This window comes from Amblyomma maculatum, chromosome 1 (genome assembly GCF_055883805.1).
Source record: "Amblyomma maculatum isolate TAMU_Amacu chromosome 1, ASM5588380v1, whole genome shotgun sequence".
NCBI lineage: Eukaryota > Metazoa > Arthropoda > Arachnida > Ixodida > Ixodidae > Amblyomma > Amblyomma maculatum.
In genome coordinates, this window is record NC_139344.1 from 477,717,086 (window position 1) to 477,742,870 (window position 25,785).

Below are 25,785 nucleotides of genomic sequence, written 5' to 3' on the forward strand. Positions count from 1 at the left end.
GTATGTACAAGTATTACGCTATTCTGGTATGAAATATGCGCGTTTGTTGTGATTAAAACGGAGTGCTATAATATTGTGACAGAAGCCAGTGGAACTGATTAAGCAGGGTTACTCACAACTAAGCAAAAGCACCGGCAAGATAAGGCACGGAACCGACTGGCGGGCGAGCACCGAGAGCGAAGAAGACGAGCGCGTGCTAGTCTGTCGAGCTCGCCACATGGCGGCACCAGTAAGATAACATTGCGGCATTGCCCCTCCCGATGGAAAAGGCATCGTCCCGATGCCGAGTGGCGAGGTTGAGGATAACCGTAGTCGGCGAGGATGCCGCGTTTACATAGAGCGGTTAAAGGAAGCAAAAAAAAAGACACATGTAGCTTGACCTAGCGGGAGTAGAAGGACTTCACCCTGGCGACATGTACGACTTCCCATTGTGCTTGCCGTCGGGATGAGCGAACAGTTCTTTGCGGGATCACTTCGTAGGTGACGTCGCTGAGTTTGTGTTGTACTTCGTACGGGCCTAAGTAGCGGCGCAGAAGCTTCTCGGAGCGACCCCGCTGGCGAACAGGTGTCCACACCCAAACCTCATCGCCAAGGTTGTAAATTACCTCCCTGTGACGAAGGTTATAACGTCGAGCATCTTTAACTTGCTGTGTCCGGACTCTTAGTCTAGCCAGCTGGCGAGCGGCTTCTGCATGCTGCACGAATTAGTCGGCACCGGAAATCGATGGGTGGACAACATCTGGCAGTAGCATTGCGTTCAGCATGGTGACAGCTTCGCGACCATACACTAAACGAAACGGTGTTAAGCGGGTTGTTTCCTGCACTGCGGTGTTATACGCAAATGTTGCATACCGTAGTATCTGGTCCCAGTTCTTATAATCATCGTCAGCGTACTTAGAAAGCATATCGGCGATGGTCTTATTAAATCGCTCTGTAAGGCCATTCGTCTGAGGGTGGTAAGCTGGTGTTCTGCGATGACAAGTGCCTTGTGAGCCACATCACTTCCTGGGTTAGAGCTGAAGTAAATGCCGTGCCTCTGTCAGTTAAAACGATCGCAGGGGCACCGTGACAAAGGACTGGATTAAAGATGAAAAAGTTCGCAATATCAGTAGACGTGCCGCTGGGAAAAGCTTTCATCTCACAATAGCGGGTTAGATAATCTGTGGCGACTATAATGTACCGGTTGCCCAATGATGACGTAGGAAATTGGCCTAGCAAGTCCATACCGACTTGGTGAAAAGGCAATCGCGGAGGAGCAATAACCTGCAGCAGGCCGGCCGGCTTGACAGGTGGTATCTTCCGACGTTGGCAATCACGGCACGTCCTAACATAGCGCTGAACCATAGCGGCAAGCTTGGGCCAGTAGTACTTTTGTCGTACTCGTGCCAAGGTGCGAGAAAAACCGAGATGTCAGGCAGAAAGCTTGTCGTGGCATGCCTGCAAAACGTCGGTACGGCGCGGCGTTGGGACAACCAGCAGATACTTAATGTCTGTGGAAGCGAAGTTTGTCTTGTAGAGGACGTCGTCACGCAAGCACAACGACGACATGGTCACGCGTGAAAAGGTGAGGCGGCGATGAGGCCGTTCCTTCGAGGTAATCGATGAGGGGCCGCAGTTCGGTGTCGTCTCGCTGCTGTTGAGCGAGATCTGGCGTCGTGAGATTGCCGAGAAAACCGGAGTCATCTGCTTCAATTGTAGAACACGGGATAGGGTCTCGGAATAGGCAGTCATTTTCACTGTGTTTCTTGCCGGACAATTGTACACAACAGTGACGTCGAACTCCTGTAAGCGGAGACTCCAGCGAGCTAACCGGCCTGAATGATCTTTAAGGTATGCTAACCAACCATCTTGTCCATATTCGTGATGATGTTGCCCGCCTTGTCCCTTATCGCATACATCTGGTTTTTGTCTATGCCCAATTTCTTCTTTACCGCTTTACGACTTCCCCCGTTCTTTACAGCATGCTCAATTTTCTCCGTTTTATACTTCCTTATATCGGCCACCTTGCGCTTATTGATTAGCTTTGATATCTCGGCCAATTCCATCTGGTCTGTTGGATTGGAAGCTTTCATATTCTGGCGTTTCTTAATCAAATCGTTAGTCTCCTTAGACAGCTTACCGGTATCCTCTCTAACTACACTACCGCCTACTTCTACCACGCACTCAGTAATGATATCTCTGAAATTGTTGTTCATTGCTTCTAGGGTAATGTCACCATCCTCGGTTATAGCTGAATATCTATTCTGTAGCGAGATCCTGAATTCTTCTGCCCTCCCCCTCATCGCTAATTCGTTGATGGGTTTCTTTCCTACTAATCTGTTGCGTTCCTTCTTCAGATTTAGGCTAATTCGGGACCTCACCATCCTGTGGTCACTGTATCGTACTTTCCCGATTACCTCTACATCTTGCATTATGGCGACGGTTGAACACATTATGAAGTCAATTTGATTTTAGTCGCCCCGTTAGGCGTTTCCATGTCCATTTCCGGTTATTCCGTTTGCTGAAGAAGGCATTCATGATTCTTATATTATTGCGTTCTGCAAACTAAACTAGTAACTCCCCCCTGCTATTCCTAGAACCAATGCCATAGTCACCCACTCCCTGGCTTCCTGTCTGCTTTTTCCGTGCCTTGGCATTGATGTCGCCCGTTAGTACAGCGTACTGCGTCTTTACGTTTCGCATTGCCGATTCTACATCTTCGTCGAAGCTTTCAACTGCCTGGTCATCATAACTACAAGTAGGTGCATAGGCCTGTACAACCTTCAGTTTATACCGCTTAATAAGACTAATTACGAATCCTGCCAACCTATAATTAATACTATAGAATTCATCTATATTACCCGCTATATACGTATTGACAAGGAAACCTACTCCTAGTTGTCGTCTCTGGTAAACCTCGATAACAAAGTACATGCCCATCCTGCAGTACAGTATATGCCTCATTCGGTCTCCTAACCTCAATAAGCCCTATGACATCCCATTTCATACCCTCTAGTTCCTCCAGTGTCTCCTCAGGAACCTGCATGAAGGGCAAGAGGCCACAGTCTGAACTGGGCATGGTCTTACTGATTGATTTCCGATTGAAAAAGAAGTGAGACGAGGCTGCTACGGTCGCCCTGCCTATTTACCCTATTTGCTGAGTGCATCATGGGGAAGGCCGGTCTGGACGAGTCTTCAGCTGGAGTGAAGATTGCTGGAAATGTATCAACAACGTTAGATATGCGGACGATACCACTTTAATGGCAGAAAGTGAAGTGGAACTCAAGAGACTTCTGATGCGCGTACAAGGAGAGAGTGAGAAGTTTGGGCTTATACTGAACATTAAAAAGACAAAGGGTCTTGCCCTGTCAAGTCCTGGAGCATCAAAGGAGAAGAAGTAGAAGCTGTGACAGATTTTCTCTTCTTGGGCTCCAAGATTACCCCGGAAGGAGACTGCAGCCATGAAATTAGGAGAGACCTGCTTCTGGGAGAGAGAGCCATGGTTAGCCTTGACCGCCTAGCAAAGAGCAGAGACATTAGACTGCCAACCAAGATGCGTATAACTCGTGCTATGGTCTTTACAGTTGTGAAGTATGGATGCGAGAGTTGGGCTGTGAAGAAAGCTGATCGCCGAAGAATTGACGCGTTTGAATTTTGGTGCTGGCGGAGACTCTTCAGAGCTCCTTGGACTGCCAGAAGCTCAAATCAGTCGATATTGTCGACCATAAACCCTGACTGCTCATCGGAGGGTAAAATTATAAAGATAAAGCTCAACTACTTTGGTCATCTGATGAGAAGAGAAAGATTTGCTGGAGAACTATTTGATGTTGGGAAAGGTTGAGGGTCACCGGAGAAAGGGTAGGCAGCGAACGCGATGGTTAGATGGCATCCTTGAGGCGCTGCAGATGAAGTTATGTGATGTTAGGAAGATAGAGACCGGAACGCGTGGCGTGATATGTTCCATAGGGTCACGAAGAGTCGGACACGACTGAACGACTGAACTTAACTGAGTTCCTCTAACAGCACCGCTTAACTGCTTCACTAGCTAGGTTTCTAGAGTTAAACGTTGTCAGGGCCAGTTTCAAACGGCGGCCTGTCCACGGAGCCAGGAATTCTTAGCACCCCCTGCTGCGTCACAGGTCTGACCGCCGCCGTGGTCAGTTGTTCCGCAGCCGCTGGCGACTGATGGCCGGGGTTTTGTGGAGCTTTTCATGAGACGTTGTGGCCAATTACTGCACCATGGTGGCCAACGCCTGTTCTGGTGAGGGAGTGCGTTACCGGAGGTGTTGAGCGGCATCTGGTCGCACCGCAAACCTTTTTATGCAATTCCATCGACACCCGGATGTTTTTTTTATCCAGTGGAAAATTGCGCGGCACCTGGATTTAAACCCATTTGAGCAGGTTTACTCACAAGTAAGCAAAAGCACCGGCAAGATAAGGCACAGAACCGACTTGCGGGCTGGCACCGAGAGCGAAAAAGACGAGCGCGTGCCGGTCTCCTGAAATCGCCACATGGCGGCGCCAGTAAGATAACATTGCGGCAATATATAAGGATATTAGCCCTTTGTTTTATTGTACTCTGCTGAAGCTTTGCCCTCATGAGCACTTTGCGAAGCCAGGAAGTTTAAGAGATAAAAACTGCACAAACAGAAAAGGCAGAGAGGATATAAGGAAACTAAAATCGCACAGGCACAGGACGGAGGGAGAAGGCAACACAGGCCGGTACTTTATTTATTTTCCTTATGTCTCAGCAACTGGCCTACACGTCTACCCTTTTAAGCTGAGGGGATAAATACAAAAGACGAGGGCATAGTCGTTATTTTCATTATCATCATCATCATAATCAGCCTGACTATACCCACTGCAGGGCGAAGGCCTCTCCCATCATCTACACTGCATATGAGAAGTTGTAGCTGGTTACAGATGCGGTTAGCCTTGCAGGTTCTATTGACAATTTCTCCACCGCAACACCACTTAAGCAGTAATTACTGTTCACAAGTCAAGCACACACAGGAAATCACATGTTATGATTAATGATCACGCTGTTGTCCCCATACAGCGTTAAGATAAGAGTCCTGTAGGCAAATAAAAAGGAGGCGTGAAACCTCATTCTACAAAACCGGGTTTAGCACGGCTTGACAATATCTTAAAGCACACATACCAATGCCATGTGGTATTGTGTGCTGTGCGATGTCAGCGCACGTTCAAGATAACAGGCGGTCGAAATTTCCGGAGACCTCCACTACGGTGTCTCTCATAGCCTTAGTCGCTTTGTGACGTTAAACCCCACAAACCGAACCAATGCCATGGTGACAAAAAAGATGTTTTACAATATCAGTTGCCATTTATAAACCTCCTGCGTTCGAAATCAATTCTAAACCTCTCAATATTGCCCACATAACAGCCAGTTTGTTCTTTCCGGACGTTAAACCAAAAATAGCACATGGGGTGAAAATAGATTATTTGCTGCAGGATGAGGCATATCGAACACATGAAGCAAGTGACTTCCGTTTGAATGAAGGAAGGCGTTCAGAACAAGCGGTGAACGCAAAGCTTCGCGAGAGCAAAGCAAAACGGGCACTTTTCCAAGGGGTTACCACCAGTTGAGGTATTAATATGAAAACCCAAATCTGGATGTTTACAGCGTGAGTAAAACGTCTGGAAACAACCAAACAGTTCGGTACACAGAATAAAAGCTTGTAGGGCTAGTTGGTGCATTACACCCCTAACAGTGGAGCAACGAGGGCAACACGAGGAGAGGGGACACAACACAGGACACAATACAATCAAAGGAGCTCAAACTTCCTCTTTCACACACAAGCACAACTTCCTCATCTACACCCAAGCACATCAAACTCCTCTTTTATCCCATGCAGGTACATCTGCCCACCAATAAACGTTTTTACTTTCCAACAATAAAAATAAAATCAACTACTCTCAAATCCAAAGCAGGGTCCAACCAAAGAGCACAAGTCCGATACCACCATTCATAGCTCCCAACAAGGAAACCAAGACAGTCATAATTTCTACCACTTAGACTCAAACCAAAAACAAGGCAATCACTCACAAAAATTCATAAGCTTTCTAGAAAAGAAATTTCATTTTTGCGTCAGGTAAGAGAGGCGTCACTGACATACGTTCTGCCTTCTTTATCCAATACGCCTCTAAAATTTCACAGGCAACCTGACTCCTAAGCGTACTAAGCAACAGCTAATACTTCAATTTTTGACAATGAGGAGGCAATGTGGGATTTCGTCCCACGTTTGGTCGATGCTTCAATTTACATGCAAATTTTATTTGTATACAAGCGCTATTAAATTCCTGCTACCGCCTAGTCGCGGAATGTGTGGTCGTACGGTGAAGCATGAAGGACGTACGCCGAGACAAAAAACCCATTTTATTTAGCCTTCCAAATCTGATAGAGCTGCACCAGTTGGCATCATTTCCTCTCAGCTTCTCAAAGAAAATTCTCCGATTTGAATGGATTTATTTTTTGTTGTGTGTGAATTAGGATGCTGTCATATGACAGCTTCCTAATTTTAGTCTATGTGATGAAGTAGTTTTCCACCTACCGGCTTTTCGTCTACGCGCAGGAAAGCCGAACATCGGAGGAGATGCCTATGAAGAAGCAGATGAACTGAATGGAACTGGCGTGGAGGTATACTGCATCGCAATCACGGGACAGCGGAATGATGAAGCACTTGCTAAGCTGGCCCATAAGCAAGAAAATGTGTTCATCCTGCGCGACTACGATTCCCTTCAGTGGCTCGCAGACGTTCTCACCAACGGCACCATTGGTAAGACGTCCTATTACGATAGCTCGCTGGGTCCCTGGAATATGTTTTCGTGTTTTCCTCGCGGATGTCGCGATTAATGTTAGAAGTGACCGTTTCTTTCATATCTGCACTTCCTTCCCCTGACAGTGAGCAGAGCAGACAATCGAAGTAGCGTCTTTGGTTCGCGGATGAACGAACCCCCGTGTTTGAATTTTTCTCTGATAAACACAAAGTGGACGCCCGCTGCCAAATCTTCATCTTTATGTTTCAAAAAATTTACTATTGTATTTACGAATAGCAAGAAATCGAGCCTCCGACTTCATCCATTTTTTTTTTTTACTTTTAGTCCTTGAAGGAGAGTGGACAAATAGTTTCAAGCCTGCCCCTTTTGCCTCTGGTAGACAAAAATTGCCGTTGATTACGTTACTTCCTAATGCGAAATTTGAGTGCAGCTCCTCAGCTGTTTCAGCTTTTCTATAGATTGAGGGAAAGAATTCGAGCAAGACATGCATGTAAAATGAAAGACAACTTTTAGGTAGGGGGTTCGCAGTGGCGAACGGCGACGGCTATGCGTTCCAGCTCGGATGGTGAATGTATCAAGATCCGCCGCCACCGATTCGAAGCTCTGATTGCCGCCGTACAAGGGTGGCATTGGAGGAGGAGCGAAGAGAGCAAGTAAGTTATAGTGAGTTACCGGAAAACACCATCTCCGTCACGGTGGCGGCAGGAGCGCGCACCAATCGGAGAACACGCGCGGACGCCGCCACGGGAAGAGGAAGGAGGGTTACACGCAGCGGCAAACGGTGGCAGCAGGAGCTCACGCAGTAGCCGGAGAACACCAGGGGGACGGTACACGCCGCGGCAGGTGCGCGTGCTGCCCCGGAGAGGGGAAACGGGGACGCAAAACGCAGGAACGGGTGCCAAAGAGCACCGCTCTAAAATCAGCATTCAACAGTAAAGCAAAAACAAAATTGTGGATTGTACTATAGTGGTAGATCAAAAGCTGTGAGTGTTGCCTCGCATTTTTCAGCGGGCACTTGGATTTATTGGTCCGCCGTCACAGCGTTCAGTTCTAGCAACAAGGTGTTGTTGTTTGCCTCTACCAAGTACCGTCGTGATAAGTGGGAGGCTTAGAGCGGAACAGACAAGGACAAGAGAGGCACACAGGACGAGCGCTAACTTACAACTGAAAATTGGAAGGGAAAAAGTACGAACTCGAGGAAAAATATGTGCGCATGCTCTATAAAGCCCTGAATTTGCATGACTGGGAAGGTAATTCAAGAAAATCTAGGGCCACCCAAAGGCAGATAAAACAGAATAGAAACGAAATACTGGAAGCATACAAAAACTTACACAGCATTTAAAAACAATGCTTCCTGTTTCAACAGAACAACCGACGTTTCACTTACGCACTTATCGGTTCCTAATCTAGGGATGAATGACGCCTCAAGAAGCTCTCTTGCTAATTGCACCTTAGACCGACCAAGAACTTTTGTTTGCCCGAAAAGTGGATGGCATTTGCAACTTAAACAATGCCTAGGCAGGTTATTAGATTGGGACGATTTAAACGATGCAGCATGTTCCCTTAAGCGCTCATTTAGACATCGGCCAGTCTGGCCTATATAGGCGCGGCCACAGCTTAGAGGGACTTCATACTTCGTCCTGTGTGCCTCTCCTGTCCCTGTCTGTTCCGCGCTAAGCCTCCCACTTATCATGTATTCCCAACTAGCCCAGAACTCTACTTTGCTCAGTTGAAAAAGGAAGCATCGTTTTTAAATGTCGTGTAAGTTTTTGTATGCTTCCGGTATTTCGTCTCTATTCTGTTTTATCTGCCTTTGGGTGGCCCTAGATTATCTTGAATTATCTTCCCAGTCATGCAAATTCAGGGCTTTTTAGAGCATGCGCACATATTGTTTCCTCGAGTTCGTACTTTTTCCCTTCCAATTTTCAGTTGTAAGTTAGCGCCCGTCCTGTGTGCCTCTCCTGTTCTTGTCTGTTCCGCACTAAGCCTCCCACTTATCATGTATTGCCAACTAGCCCAGAACTCTACTTTGCTCAAGTACCGTCGTGTTCATTTTTTACTATTCCTTTTCCAACGTCTGGTCTCGGTGTATACCACGTGACAGTTGCTGGACAACAGTGCCAGGCCGACGGCTTGAAAACCTGTGCACGGTCTCTGTCGCTACAAAAAGCATAATTGAAAAGTTGATCTCATTTCGGCAAAGCTGCTGAAAAATTAATGGGTCTCTTAGATGTGTCTTAAGAGGAGAATGAAGAAACCCTAGCCTTCCTCTATCACTTGCCTTTCGTTGTTTGCCTCTTATCGTCGTTCTGTTGGTATACAGGAAAGCAAAGACGCCGTATCTGTGGATGGATGGATAGAATATTGGAGCGCCCCCTTTGAAACGGGGTGGTAGCAGTTGCTATCATACTCATTTTCTCCCTATACCTTAATTATAGTTTTAGATTGGTTAGCTATACCATCATTCTACGTATTGAATTTTTGTTTCTGCATTACTTACATTATGTCACTTTTCTGCTTTTAAGCCACCAATCTTCCAATCATTTTTGCTACTTTACACGGCAGGCTCATTCGCCCGGCCACTGGTATCTCTAAACCCCAGAGTTTCAGGAACAGCGACTGCGCCTGAATTGACTTCCAGATGGATACCATTGTACTCGAGTATAATATGGGTTATTGTTTCTGTGCATTTACCACATACTGGAAATGTGTGATCTTCATTGTTAAATTTCTTTTTGTAGCTGCGTATTCTAAGGCACCCTGATATAGGTTCAAAACGTACGGCACTGCCTCTTGAGTTATCAAAAAAAGCTTCCGTCCTAATCTGCGTTTTAAACTTTCGGCATAGTTCCAAACTCTCTTTCTTTTCCATCTAAATTATCCAATTTTTCCCTCCTGTGTTTTTCACCTGTTGCTAACCGCTCTTTATTTCTCCGTCCTTGCGACCAGCATACTTACTAGTTAGTTTCCTAGTTGTTTTCCTCCATTGTGAGTCAACGCGTTTTAGGTATAGGTATTTAAATATTTAGCTGCCCATCTGTTACTGTCCAATTTCCTCAGGCGTTCCTCATACAATATTTTGCTCTTAGCTTCCCGTACTTCGAAAAATGCCCAGCCCATATCTCCCTGTACCGCCTCATTTGTAGTTTTGCCGTGGGCACCTAGTGCTAATCATCCAACGGCTCTCTGGTTTATTTCTAACGTCGACTGTGCCGCTAATTTTAGGCACAAAACCGCATTTCTGAAACTAAGCCCGTGTACCATAATTCCTCTACCCCTCAAAACTTCATACCTTTTGTATCTCCACAATCCCCTATGCTTCATTATCCCGGCATTTCTTCGCCCTTTTGCCTTAGGTGACTGCTCATGCTTTTCAATGTATTGCAATCTTTCGTTTACCCCTACCCCCAGATATTTACATTCTGCTACTCTACGTATTTCATGGCCTTGTATATTTTAACACCCTGATCAGTTGAGCCGTTAAAAACCATAAGACCCGACTTCACTGCATTAAAACTGAAGCCTAGAGCGTCCCCTTCGTCTCCGCAATACTTAGTTTGCAATTCTGCCTGACTCCCAGCTAGCAGCACAATATCGTCTACATACATCAAACCGGAGAGGCGCTGCTCTACCGTCTTTTCATCTAATCTATATGACAGGTTAAAACCTAGGTTACTTTCTTGTATCCTCCGTTCCAGGTTTATCATATAAAGCATGAACAGCAGCGATGATAGAGGACAACCTTGTCTTAATCCTTTGCATACCTTAACAGCCTCCGTACTTCTTATCTCTTCCCATGTAATTTCTACTTTGTTATCCCGGTATATTTCCTCTAAGAACTCTGGGATCTCACTAACGATACCTTCTTCTTTTATTATGTTCCACAGGAGTTCTCTTTTTACGTTGTCGTACGCCCCGTTTATATCCAGGAAAGGCAAATACAAAGGTCTATTTTCCACTCTAGATATTTCGATGCCTTGGGTAAGCAAGAACAGGCTATCACCTAAGCGCCTACCATTTTTAAAGCTGTTCTGAAGTTCTCCGAGTATCTTGTTACTTTCTACCCATGCTTGCACCTTTAATTTCATCGCCTGCATGGCCAACCTGTACATAGCAGATGTTATGGTAATCGGCCTCTGGGATTTTATGCGCATCCTATCTCCTTTCCCTTTACATATCAAATTCATTTTACTCTGCCGCCAGCTGTCCGGAATTTGCTTATTCGCTATGACTGTTTCTAAAACTTTTAACAACGTTTCCTTACTTCTTGGACCAAGTTCATTAATCAGCTTGATTGGAATTTCATCTATATCTGTAGATGTGTTTTTAGGAATATTTTTTTCTCCCTTTTCCCCATTTAGACTGGTCAATTCTAAGCTGCTTTGTATTCTGCTATCTTGTGTTACTTCCTGATTTGCGGAAATTACCCTATCATCACTCCAAAATGACTCGGCTATAACTCATGTAATGAAGTTCACTGCGTTGTCTCTCTTCAAACAATTGCCCTTGTTATCTTCAATCCGGTCCTGCTTTTTTGATTCTGTTTACCTAGCCAGCTTACGTGGTTCAAGAATTTTCTTGGTACGCCTCTAGTGGTATATTGTGTATGTTAACCATCCTGCGATTGGTGGACTGCTTTATTTTACTTCGGACGAGGGCCTGTACATCAAGTTTCTTTTGTCGATATGGTTCCCATTTTTAGTCTATCCTGAGAAAACTACTTTTTTAACCTCTCGGTTTTACATTGAGGCTGCCGGACGTTGTTCAATGGCTTCCCTGATTTCATTATTCCACCAGCTCCATGGTTTCTCTTTCTATTCCAGCGGTCTGCTACTTTACCCTCCTTCATTTTTCTCCTTATGAGTGGATCTACTTGTTCATATTCCCAGTCATCCATGGGGTTTTTCTCTATGTCTGCTGCTATATGCGCTATGTGATTGTCGTTTAATTTTGCATTTACTTTTTGTCTAAGTTTCATTTCTCTTTTACTCAAGACACGACATTTACGATCACTTCCCAGACTACACTCCCCTTCTTCGTCTATTTCCATTTTTGTGACCTTGATATAAATTCCCTGCATCATTAGATTAGGCGCTTGTGTCTCGTCTCTTGTCCTTAGTCGTCGTGTGTGTTTGCGCTCTTTCAAAGTTTTCCAAAAATGAACCAACTCGCCCAAAAAGAAGTGTTAATTAGACAGTCGTCAATGGTCGTCTGTCTCTTGCGTAATTCCCACGTGATTTGTTCCTCGCATTTTGTTTCTGTATTTATGATAACTAGGTCGATCCTGTCGCTCACATAAATCTAGCATTAGTTTCCCGTTACATTCTATGTATCCATCCAGATCGTTGATGCGGCCGTACATGTCCCTCAGTAGAATAATATCGGCCTCGTCTCCAAACTGGCTTATATCGTCAGTGAGACATTAAACGAGATCCTTGTTTTCTTGCCAGCATTGATGTCCTGGTAGTAAATAAACTACTCCTAGCCATGTCCGTATGCCGGCGATTGTTTCTGATACCCAGATATGTTCTTTGCAAGATGATTTTATTATTTGCCAATTTGTTCCTTGGTGCATCAGCATAACTACCCCCCCCCCCCCCCCCCCTTTTTTTTCCGTTCTCGTTCTGTTGCACCCTTCCCAGATGTAGCTTTCTATGAACAGCGGATCTTCTAGATTCCTGAGATGAGCCTCGCATAGAGCGTACACACCCATTTTGTCATCCTTCAACTGCTGTTCTATCTCTAGCCATTTCGCTCTTTTTCTACCTCCTCGCGTGTTTATGTAGCTGACCCTAGCGTTACATTTCTTTTTGTGCTTTTCTTTCTCGGCCTCCTCCTTGTCATTGTTTGGGGCTCAGCCTCCGATATCAAGCTTTCATCTGCTTCACTTCCAACTACCCTTGTCATGGAGCCCTCGCGGACTCCCTAAAAAAGCGGCAGCTCTGCCTGCCAGGCGCCAGCCGATCTCTGCTCCCACCCTTAAAATGGATGCCATCTCGCTGAAAACCCTGCCAAAACCTGCTCTATGCACCTCCCTGTTTACCTCAACCACTTCGAAACGCTTCTCCAGGCTTAAATTTCTTATGTCCTGATTAACTGTCACCACGTCATTTTAAAGCTTTCCGTTCGTTCCTAGCACCTCCGGTACTGTGCATATCTAACTGCGCTTGCTGCGATATCGCCCTGATATAGTCAACTCCCTTAGCTAAATTTTCCGCCACTCCTGCAGCGTCACCATTTAGGACGTCGTTAAGCACCGCGGCTACAATCACCATATTGCGCCCTGCGGAATATTCAACAGCCTATTTTTACTACCTTTCAGCGCTCCGCTTATTGTCATCCCTGGGAAGGTTCCAAATCATCATCATCAGCAGCAGCCTGACTATACCCACTGCAGGGCCAAGGCCTCTCGCATATTTCTCCAATTAACCCGGTTAAGTGCTAGCTGCATCCACTTGACCCCTGCGAACTTCTTAACCTCATCCGCCCACCTAACTGTCTGCCGCCCCCTGCTACGCTTTCCTTCCCTTGGAATCCAGTTTGTTACCCTAAGCGACCATCGGTTATCCTCTCTTCGCACTACATGTCCTGCCCATGCCCATTTCTTCGTAATTTCCACAATGTCGAAAACTTGAGTTATTTCTCTGATCCACTCTGTATGCTTCCTATCTCTTAATGTTCCCCCAACAATTTTTGTTCCATAGCCCTCTGGGTTGTCCTCAACTTAAGTAGAACTCTCTTGGTTAGCCTCCATGTTTCAGCCCCATAGGTGAGTACAGGAAAGATGCAACTGTTGTATACTTTCGTCTTGAGCGATACCGGTAAGCTGCTAGTCATAATCTGCGAGTGCTTGCAAATGCGCTCCATTCCAATCTTATTCTTCTTATTTCCTTTTCATGGTCCGGATCTGCGGTTACTACCTCTCCTAAGTAGACATATTCGCCTACTACCAGTGCTTCGCTCCCTAATGTAAACTGCTGTTCCTTCCCGAAGCTGTTCCACATTACCTTAGTCTTGTGCATATTGATTTTCAAGCCTACCGTTCTACTTTTCCTGTCTAGGTCATCAATCATTATTTGCAGTTCATCCCCTGAGTTGCTTAGCAAGGCAATGTCATCAGCAAATCGCAGAGTACTGAGGTATTCTCCATCTACCCTTATCCCTAATTGCTCCCATTCCAAGTATCAGTTCCAACTAACACCCTTAACACTTTGCATGATATCTCCCCTGCTCCTGCTCATGTTGGAAAGCGTTAAGCACCTGGGCATTCTCTCTCTCCCTCCCAATTGTTGGCTCCGGGTTTCGGTTATCTGTGTTCTTCTCTCTGGGATTTTCAATCGTCCTTTTTTTGCCGACTTCATAGTAGCTACTTCTAAATAACTCGGTCGGTTCGAGTCTGCTTGACCTACTTTACTTTTGCCTTCCATGTCAGTGCTAGTCCCAGCCACGTGGCCCGCACTGGAATATCTGTCCTTGTTGCTTCCAAGGACAACGTCGGCCATTGTTTTTCCATTTGAGGAAGCTGTCGCAGCAGTTGCTGATTTTCTGTCCTTAATAAACCTAATTCATTTTCTAAGGCTTTCACACGAGACACTGAACCGCCCTTTTCTAGTTCAAATCTATCTAGGCGCGCACTCCGCACGCAACACCGGCACAAAAAGTCATTGTCTTCCGCTTCCTCTAGCGAGTCGAAACGCGTTTCCTTGAGATTAACCTGCGCCTCACAATGAGTACACTTTACCTTCTTTTGATTCCCATCTTAAGCATATATCAACTCAACTATTTCTATAACGAATTCTCAGAATATACAGACTGCAAAGGAAAAACACAAAAACCACTAGCAAAGCCACGTTAAAATGAATTCTGCGAGTGCCAAGGCCTATAAAAAATGATTATTTAAAAATATAAAGAATGAACGCCGAAGAAGACCTAGCTGCCGGCACGAAAACCAGGCCGCTAGGACAAAGAGCTAAAATCTTTCTTTTAGGCTGCAGCTAATCTAACTAGCTAAAAATGAAATAAAGTTATTAAAAGAAGGAACTCATCTATTTGACGCTTTCGAAAGCTCCCACTGTCGGCAGTCCGTCCGTTTCCAGTAGCCGCGTTTAATCGGAGGAGTGATGAAACACGCGTCCGCATCAAACGGCTGTCAACTGTCAACTCAATCTTCCGCCATTTGTGGCGTCATCATGCAGGAGCGGCGAGAAACACACTGTATGGCAGTGTACAGACGATACGAAAGCCTACTATGCGAAATGGCCGCGCCATCGCAGGTAGAAAGTGAAAGCTCCCCATTTTTTTGCCTTCGGGGCGGATCGTATTTACAGTGATAGCAGTATCATCTTCACGCAGTATGGGGGAGTGTTTCAGTGTTTTCTCAACCCACTTATAACGCACGCGTATACTGTCTTCGTATTGTAGGAGCGTGTGGCGCGGGCAGTATTCGACGTGACAGAATGGGGCGTGCTCTCAGCGGGCAGATACGCGACAGACTGTTAAATGTATTGTGAGCGCAGTGCGTGAACTTTCACCTCTTTCATCTGTATAGATCAATCATCATCATCATCACCATCATCATCATTGGTGACTGCTACTCGGAGCGTCGCACGCTGTGTGCCAGCTGATTCTAGAAAAGAACAGACTTTCGTGCAAGTGCTGCCTTACAAGTGGTGGAGGTGCGATTAGTATTCCCCACCTCTCGCTTTAGACCCACCTGCCGTTCTCCCTGGAGCTCCGTTCAGGCCTTCGCTTGCGTCAACAGCCCTGTACTACGGATGACGGCGACGCTCACCCCCGGCGTCTCCTGCTCCTACTGCGGCTGCCCCTGCCTGAACATTCACCAGCTGCCAGCGGGATCCCCATATCTTTGCCGGCCTTCGCGGTGAAGATGTTGACGACTGGCTCGACAACTACAACAAGGTCAGTACATTTAACCGCTGGGATGACGCTCATAAACTGCTCAACGACGTCTTTTACTTCAACGACATCGCCAAAACCTGGTTCCTCAATCATGAGGATGACATCGCTGACTGGCCTACATTCACGGAGCAGCTAAATAAAATTTTCGGCACTCCGGCTGGTCGCTCAGAGCAGGCAAAGAAATAACTCGAAGCTCGTCTTCAGCAGCCCGGCGAGTCCTATACTTCGTATATCGAGGACGTTCTGGCCCATTGCCGCCGTGTCAACGCTGCTATGCCTGAACCTGAGCGTGTTCGCCACTTAATCAAGAGCATCAACACTACTGCTTTCAATGCCTTCTTGGTTCAAAATTCGTTGTCCGTGTCTGACATCACATCTACATGTGAACGCCTGAACCAGCTACAGTCGTGCCGCCTCGTGCAAGACCCTAGTGATGGCGGCTCCCTCTATAGATGGAAATTTGCGGTCCCTAATACGCACCATGATCCGAGAGGAGCTCTACGGCCTCACCAACCCCTCTGCTGTATCTCCAACTCTTCCGCCAGCTACCGCGAATTTGCGCTGCATCATCAAAGACGAACTGACGGATTTCAACTGCACTGTGGCACCTGCTCCACCTTCCATTATCTCCCAACCTCCCTCGCCACCCCCATCGCTTCCCTGCCACCCTGGCCAACCTATGTCGAGATTACTTCACGCCAACCTACCCGCCTTCCCCGACTTGTTCGGCACCCTTGTGCGGTCACGTCGCTGCCATGACACCATGTGCACCGTTCTGTTCCAGCCTAGCGCCCACTCCCGCCCTGTGTGCTACTATTGTGGGATACGTGGCCGCATTGCCCGTGTCTGTCGCCGCCGCCAGCAAGACGAGCAACGGGGTTATGCTCCATTTGAACGTGCCCGCGTGCGCCAGCCTGATGATTCTACACTGGCCCTACTCACTTTTACCGGCGTTCTTCCTCTCCTCCGGATTCCACCGGTTTCACGGCCTTCGCGTCCTTCCCGACGCCGATCACCTTGTCCTTTTCGCCGCATGTCATCCTTCGTCCTGCCTCGCAACCCTTCGGACCTAGAGCGGAAAACTAACCGAAGCAGATTTTGGAGGGAAAGCTGCTTCGAGTTCGAAATCTACAATTCCTCCTAGGCGACCATCGAATATGTTAGTAGTGATTGCTAAAGGATTGTATGTTGAGGCCCTCATCGACACTGGCGCCGCTTATTCCGTCATGCATTTCTCTGTGTTCTCATCTGCGCAAACGCCATACATCGGTCCACCACTTCGTGGAGCTAATGGAACTCTGAAACCCACCTGCCAATGCACAGCGCGTGTCTTCATCGATAACCAGCGGCATCATATTGAATTTATTGTGCTCCCTACCTGCGTTCGTCTCATGATCTTGGGGTGGGATTTCTTATTTTCGGCGTCCGCCCTCATCTCTTGCCGTGAGCACCTTATTCATCTTGCGGACTCCGATATATTACCGACTTCTGATTGTTCACCACCACACGTGTTCGCACCAGTTGATTTCGTTTTGCCCCCAGGATCATAGTGGCATTAGACTACCCTCTCGATGGCGAGGCCTTCGTTATGACCGCTACTCGGTGGACCTCCGACGGCCTAGCTCTTACCTCGTGCCTCACCTCCTTCACCCGTGGTTGCGGCCCTGAATACAACTCTCCAGCCGTTCTTACTGCCGTGAGGAGCCGCAGTTGGGTTTATTTTTGACTGCGATCCCGTTCCCCTCAACACACTTTCTAGTGCACCACCGCCCGCGGCCACCCCTCCATTTCCGACATCCTCTGCGCGCGCGCAGCCAGCATCAAGCCAGACCTTACATCCGAGCAGTACACAGCTCTGCTAGACGTCCTCTTGCGGCACCGAGAATCTTTTGATGTGTGCGCCTCAGCGTTAGTGAAGCCATCTCTCACCTCTCATCGCATAGAGACGGACGGCTCTGCTATTGTTCGACGACAGCCGCATCGCGTTTCGGCAGCAGAACGCAAAGTCATTGAGGAGCAAGTTGCTGACAAGCTTGCTCGAAATGTCATCCGGCCATCCACGAGCTCTTGGTGCTCACCTGTGGTTCTCGTTCGAAAAAAAGATGGCTCAGTCGGCTTCTGCGTGAATTACCGGGCACGTAACAAGATCACGCGCAAGGACGTTTACCTTTTGCCTCGTATTGATGACGCATTAGACTGTCTCCAAGGCGCTGAATATTTCTCCAGTCTCGACCTTCGCTCGGGATACTGTCAAATTCCTACGCACGATGCAGACAAGGACAAGACTGCCTTTTCTACCCCCGACGGTCTCTACGAATTCAACGTGATGCCTTTCGGACTCTGCAATGCGCCGGCCACCTTTGAGCGCATGATTGATACCGTGCTTCGCGGCATGAAATGGAAAACATGCCTATGTTATCTCGACGACATCACTGTCTTCTCGTCGAACTTCGCTCAGCACTTACAGCGTCTCACTGAAGTCCTCACGCCCTTTGCCCAGGCGGGGCTTCAGCTGAATACCAAATGCCACTTTGCCAGTAAGACCATCAAAGTACTCGGCCATGTCGTCAGTAAGGCAGGAATCCAGCCTGATCCCGAAAAAATTGCGGCTGTCGTTAATTTTTCTCGGCCCCAATGTCAGAAAGATCTTCGCAGCTTCCTTCGTTTAGCCTCCTACTTCCGCCGTTTTATTCGGAACTTTGCAACAGTTGCGGCCCCGCCACACAAACTCGTGTCTTACCAAGTGTTTTACGCCTGGTCCACTGAATGTGAAGACGCCTTCAAAGCTCTCAAGCAGCCATTCACTTCCACTCCTGTGCTTCGCCATTTTGACGCTGACGCAACCACCATACTTCACACAGACGCCAGTGGCCACGGTATTGACGCAGTTCTCTTGCAACGCAACGCAGTGTCTAAAGAGCAAGTCGTCGCATATGCCAGTCGTACGCTTACTGCAGCTGAGCGTAACTATACTATTACCGAGCAAGAGTGCCTCGCCGTTGTTTGGTCGATTCAAAAATTCCGACCTTATTTGTATGGCCGCCACTTCATCATGGTCAGGGACCATCACGCACTCTGTTGGCTGTCATCGCTGAAGAACTTATCGGGTCGACTGGGTCGCTGGGTACTACATCTTCAAGAGTACACCTTCACCATCACCTATAAATCTGGGCGCAAACACATCGACACTGACTCCCTCTCTCGCTGCCTATTGATTCCTATTGACGCGGCCCCACCTACGGCCTCCTCTCCCTCCTGCCATCCGAGTCAACCTTCTGCTGGCCACCTGAACGTTGCACCCATCGCTTTAACTCTACTCGAGATCAGTGCTGATTTCTCGTCCCTGCAGCTAACTGACCCTTACTGCCGCACAATCATCGCTCGCCTCCGTGGAGAATAAGTTGTTCCAAACAGTCCCTTGCGCCGTCAGCTTCGTCGGTTCCGATTGCACCATGGAACACTTTACCGCGACGTTTATCACCCAGCGGGTCAACGCTGGGTACCCGTTGCACCTGGCTTCCTTCTTTTTAAAATTATGGAGGCTTACCGCGACGACTCCGCTGCTGGACATTTAGACCACTTTAAAACTTACGACCGTATCAAGGGCCGCTACTTCTGGCCTGAGTTTCTGCCAGTGTCGCCAAATACATTTCATCATGTCCGTCTTGCCAGCATCGCAAGCGTTCAACATCCCCTCCTTCTGGACTACTGCAACCTCTACCTTGCCCATCTGTGCCTTTTTTCACGGTCGCCATTGACCTGTTGGTCCTTTCCCTTTGACGTCAGACGGCAACCGTTTTGTTGTCACTGCCATCGACCATCTAACGCGGTACGCTGAAACCGCCCCTCTTCACTCCGGTGCCGCCTCTGAAGCCGCCGATTTTTTCCTTCGTGCGATAGTTTTGCGTCATGGAGCTCCCCGTATTCTCATTAGCGACCGTGAAAAGACATTTCTTTCTCAAGTCCTTGAGGAAGTACTGCGCGCCGTCAACACCGTCCATAAGACTTCTTCTAGCTACCACCCTCAGACCAATGGGCTCATCGAGCGGTTTCGTCGCACTTTGTCCGACATGATATCCGTGTATATCGCTCCTGATCACCGGAACTGGGACAACGTTTTACCTTTCGCCACCTACGCCTACAATTCTGCTGTTCAGCGGACTACTGGTTATAGCCCTTTCTTTTTAGTTCATGGCCGTCAATCATTGACAGCATTCGACACTACTTTCATCTCTACTCCCTCCTATACGTCTGAATCTTTGGGCGAAGAGTTTGCATTCGTATGGCCCAGTGTCGCCAACTTGCTCGTTTGGACACTGAAGATGCCCAACAAGAATGCAAAGCCCTGTATGATCAACGCCATCGAACTCCCTCCTTTTACACTGGTGATGAAGTTCTCCTGTGGACACCAGTCCGCATTCCTGGCCTGTGTGAGAAATTCCTCCATCGTTACATTGACCCTTATACAGTACTCCAACAAACGTCTCCGGTGAACTATCGCGTTATTCCCTCGCACATCGTCACAGATCGACGTCGTCGCTCCGAAGAGATCGTTGACGCCTCGCACATGAAGCCTTATGCCCATCGTCCCTCATCCCTGTAATCAGCGACCAGGGTGGTCGCTCTCTTGTCGGGGCGATTTGTGTGAGCGCAGTTCGTGAGCTTTCACCGCTTTCATCTGTATAGATCCATCATCATCATCATCATCGCTCACTGCTGCTCGGAGCGTCGCGTGCTGTGTGCCAGCTGGTTCTAGAAAAGAACAGCCGTTCGTGCAAGTGCTGCCTTACACTATAGTTCAAAATGAGACTACGAGGCAGAGCGAGAGAGAGAATGAGAGGGATCCCAAAGGGCAAAGCAGCCAGGGGTTTGTTTATGCTCCAGAGCTAGGTGGAATCGTCTGTCGTGACTATCGAGCGGCGCTTATGCGCTGGGCGTCTTGAGATACGGAGCACAATGCGGTGGCCGCGGCACCGGCATGGTGAAATGGATGTCGCTTCCTCGTCGATCATCTACAAGCGTGCAGTTATAGGATTTCATCTATGAAGCTTGGAAGAGAGGCACTTATCCACACCCCCTGGACAGGGCATTGTATTGACCGGAAGGCACAAAAGAAGACTTCAGGAAACGCGCGGAATTTTTCTGGCAATAAATGATTCAGCGCTGTAGCGGTTTCTCCCCCAGAACGGATGTGGTCACAGTGGTGAAAAACTTTTCGGTGCACAGAGATTGGTCATTCTGTTGTGAAAGGATCCACAACCTTTCTGGCTCCACAGCGATTTCAGCGGAATAAACTACTTGGGGACACATGCGCATCTCCTACATATCGGTTGCACATGTCGATCTGAAACCAACGCTGTTCCCTAACCTAGTGCAGCTGATTGCGTATAGCGAAGGAACAAAATCCGAATGCTTTGACGAGAGCGTAGGCGAGCCTATAAGGTAAAAAACAAAAACAAAAAAAAAAACACTAAGCGTCGTGCATGAGTGTCAAGTGCGTCAGAAACACAGATAATACAGGTATGTATGTGTCTAAAGGAAACGTGCATGATGCAGAGTACCTACTGGAGTTTGCACCAAGCCTGTAACCCTCCAGTGGTAGCCGAAATGATGATTTGTTCAGTGCGTGTTTGCTTTATGTGCGACGGGCCCTGATCGCGATGTACACCGTCGTTCGCGCACCTCATGGCCAGCTCAACCACTCGGCTCGCGAACGGCGGTGCACCACAGCTGACGCCGTATTTTTCTTCTTGTTATTCAGGCGGCAGTCACGATAAAACATGCAATATATTACAGACTAGCGCACACAGCCGCCGGTCATATCTGTGCTACTCGGCCCTTCGCACATAAGGAAAATAAACGACGAAATACATCGCTATCAGGCCTCGTCGTACATAAAGCAAGCACGCATCGAACAAATCCTCATTGCGGCAATCACCGATGGGTTACAGGCTTGGTGCAAACTCCAGTAGGTACTTTTCATCATCATGCACATTTCCTTTAGGTGCACACGTACCTGTAATAAAGTGCTTTTCGCACAGTCGAGAGTACGCTGTTGGTTGTCAAGATCGCCCAATCACTTCTTGACGCTTGGTAGCCCTAATTCAAACTTCGCGTCGTTGTTGGTCGCGGCTCGCCAAAGGGAACCTGTAAAACGGCGTCTTGCATTCCAGCACGCCTCGAACGTCGCAGCCGTACGCGGCACATGTGGTTGGCATCGTTATGCCAGGCCTGTTACGGTCAGCGTGCCGCCAGCCCCCGTGTACTGGTGCACTGGCGGCAACGAGACGCCGTCCAATGTGTTTCCATCAGTCGCCGCTAGAACGTCGCGCATGCGCAGAAAACTTGCACAAAAGGCGGATGTTCTGGGAGAATTGTGTTTGGATGGTGGTACACCATCGCTCCTGTCGCATGGCGCTTCTTGGCGTGCGTTCAAGTGCAGTAGTGCAGATGGCAGGAACGCTAGGCGAGAACAGATCGCGCGGAAACTCGTGCAGTATGACACATCTCGGCTTCAAATATCGCGCAGTCGCTTTCGTTACATGAGCCTAGAAAGGCCTTCGCCGCAAAAAACAATCATTTGCCAAGACAAAAACAAGTATATCCCATGCATGCTTGTCTGTCGCCCAGAATGCTTAACATATTCCAGTACATGCATGCTCAGGCGTATATACGTCCTGCACAACATACGCATGTGGACGTATTTCGTACTCACCCCAAGTATGATAGGAGAGTAAAATATTGTAAGAATTAATTAGCTTGTCTTAAAAGAACACATAGGTACAGTTTGAACATATTGTTACCGGGAAACGCGTGACTAAAGTGATGTACTCAGAAAGACAACGACCCAGGAGCACGGGCACGACGAAGCGTTCAGAAAGAAGGCAACGCTGACAGAGTGGATGCTGCACGGCTACTGAAGTCTTAGCGTCGAGATCAGCCCATCGCAGTGCCGTTATAGCACGTACATCTCCGTAACATCTTGGTCGAGGTTGCAGGTTCGACACAATCTGACGCTGGAATTCCGCTGTGGCCGTCACCTCGGAAACGTCACGATGACAACCGACGCGGCTTCATCTACTTCCGCAACTCCAGCTGTCATCGTAGCCCACCCCCGTGACCATGGCCCATTTTGCGGTACAGCTGAAGTCGATGTCGAGGACTGGTGTCGTGGACGTATTCTTCGAACGGATGCCGCGGACGACTCGAGTTCGTGCGCCGTGCGCCGATGGTGCGCCCAGTTTTATTATCATGGGCAAACGCCAACCCAGCGCAGAGGGAGGCTGCAGGCCAGCGCCTCGAAAGGAGACAGGATGCACATAAAACCCTACAGGCCGATTACCATAACATCTGTTATGTACAGGTTAGCCATCCAGGCGGTGAAATTAAAGGTGCAAGCATGCATTGAAAGTAACAAGATACTCGGAGAACTTCAGAACGGCTTTAGAAATGGTAGGCGCTTAGATGATAGCCTGTTCGTGCTTACCCAATGAATCGAAATATCTAGAGTGGAAAATAGACCTTTGTATTTGGCCTTCCTGGACATAAACAGGGCGTACGACAACGTAAGCAGGGAACTCCTGTGGAACATATTAAAAGAAGAAGGTATCGGTTATGAGATAATAGAGTTCCTACAGGAAATATACCGGGATAACAAAGTAGAAATTACGTGGGAAGGGATAAGAAGTACGGAGGATGTCAAAGTATGCAAAGGATTAAGACAAGGCTGTCCTCTATCACCGGTGCTGTTCATGCCTTATATGATAAACCTGGAACGGAGGATACAAGACAGTAACCGAGGTTTTAACCTGTCATACAGATTAGGTGGAAAGGCGGTAGAGCAGCCCCGCCCCGGTTTGATGTATGCAGACGATATTGTGCTGCTAGCTGAGAGTTTGGAAGAATTGCAAACTCTAGTTAAGTATTGCGGAGACGAAGGGGACGCTCTAGGCTTCAGTTTCAGCACAGTTAATTCGGGTCTGATGATTTTCAACGGCTCATTTGATCAGGGACTTAAAATACAAGGCCTTGAAATACCTAGAGTAGCAGAATATAAATATCTGGCGGTATGGGTAAACGAAGCATTGGCATACATTGGAAAGCATGAGCAATCACTTAAGGCCAAAGGGCGAAGGATTGCCGGGATAATGAAGCATAAGGCATTGTGGGGATACAATAGGTATGAGGTTTTGAGGGGTATTTGGAAAGGAATTATGGTGCCCGGACTTACTTTCTGAAATGCGGTTTTGTGCCTAAAATCAGAGGTACAGTCGACATTAGAAACAAATCAGAGATGCGTTGGACGATTAGCCCTAGGTGCCCACGGCAAAACTACAAATGAGGCGGTACAGGGAGATATGGGCTGGGCATCTTTCGAAGTGCGGGAAGCTCAGAGCAAAAAATTATATGAGAAAAGCCTGAGCAAATTGGACAGTAACAGATGGGCAGCTAAAGTATTTAAATACCTGTACCTAAAAAGCGTTGACTCACAATGGAGGAAAAGAACTGGGAAACAAACTAGTAAGTATGCTAGTAACAAGGACGGAGAAATAAAGAGCATTAAGCAACAGGTGAAAAACACAGAAGGTAAAAATTGGATAAATTTGATGGAAAAGAAACAGAGTGTGGAATTATACCGAAAGTGGGAAATGCAGATCAGGAAGGAAGATTTCTTTGATAACTCAAGAGGCAGGGCCCCACTTTTTGAATCTAGATCAGGGTGCCTTAGAACACGCAGCTACAAAAAGAAATTTAACAATGGAGATGACGCATGTGGCTGTATGTGGAAACTCCAGTGAAACAATTGCCCATATTATACTCGAATGTACTGGTATCCATCCGGAAATTGGTGCATGCGCAATCACTGTTCCTGAAGCTCTGGGGTTCAGAGATAATAGTGGCCGGGTGAATAAACCGGCGGTGGAAACTAGCAAAAAACGACTGGAAGATTGGTGGCTTAAAAGCAGAGAGGTGACATAATGATAGTAATGTAGGAACAAAATTTAATAAATAGAATGATGGTTTAGTTATCCATTCTAAATCAATAATTAAGATATAGGGAGAAAAATGAGCATGATAGCTACTGCTACCACCCCGTTTCAAAGGGGACGCTCCTATATTCCATCCATCCATCCATCCATCCATCCATCCATCCATCCATCCATCCATCCATCCATCCATCCATCCATCCATCCATCCATCCATCCATCCATCCATCCATCCATCCATCCTCGAGGACGGCGAAGAGGGAGGCGAACGCGCGCCCCCCTGTGCGCGCGGCCCCGTGGGGGACTGGCATCGCTGGCCGCGGGCCACTCCTTGGAACGGCGGAGGGTCTTCGGGACGGCCGCGCGTCTTCCGAGAATCGAGCGAGGCTTGGAGCGCATGCAGAGACAGTCGTCGCGGGCAGCTGCGAGGAGGACCCGGAGAGGAGGAAGAAGAAGACTCAAAGGACTTGGAAAGAACAAGGCGGTCCGAGAGATGCGAGTCGGATGCCATCCAAAGAGACCGCACCCTGAAGACGTCCAGCCTCTCTTAGCTTGTAAATAATGTAAAATAAACTTTGTTTATACATAGCTAGTTGTGGTATGCGTGGTCCGGTTAAATCGGGAAGTGAAAAGGTATAAGAAAAGAAAAGAACCTCGCTTCGTTTCGTTTAGCGTAACTGGAGCTTAACTGGCGCAATCGACAAGAATCCCGATTGAAGCAGACCGGCCATGCTAAGGAGACAAGAAAGAAGGCTGTAAGGATGCACGCATCTCGGACGCTGACCAGCAGGCCAAGTCATCTCCCAGTGAGGAAGAAGCGGGATCGGCAAGGCAACGCTAGTGAAGGAGGCGAATTCCTGATCGGGACCAGGCGGCGCAGCGACAAACTTCCCTGGTAGTTCATCAATGCTGGGGCACCGACCGCCTCGTAAAGCGGAGCTACGGTAGCCAGGCGAGTACCTTTCTGTTTCTGTCCGGTTCGTGCTTATGTCAAAGCCTTGGGTTCTTGAGGAGCGATAGGAATAAACAGGGAGAGATGGAGAACAGGGCTGGAAGCGGAGAGTTGGCAGCCGCGAGTCAGACAAAGGAAAGTCCAACTGTT

General features: G+C 47.8%; 1 protein-coding gene across 3 annotated transcripts in view; it reads left to right on the top strand.

Annotated features, from left to right (window-relative positions):
• LOC146210046 (complement factor B-like) overlaps positions 1–25,785 on the top strand; it is a 455,586-nt gene that overhangs the window by 235,544 nt on the left and 194,257 nt on the right. For all 3 annotated transcript variants that reach the window (XM_084606869.1, XM_084606879.1, XM_084606887.1), the window contains one exon: positions 6,573–6,776. In XM_084606869.1, the coding sequence (XP_084462995.1) occupies positions 6,573–6,776 (204 nt within the window). The remainder of the gene's footprint in view (positions 1–6,572; positions 6,777–25,785) is intronic.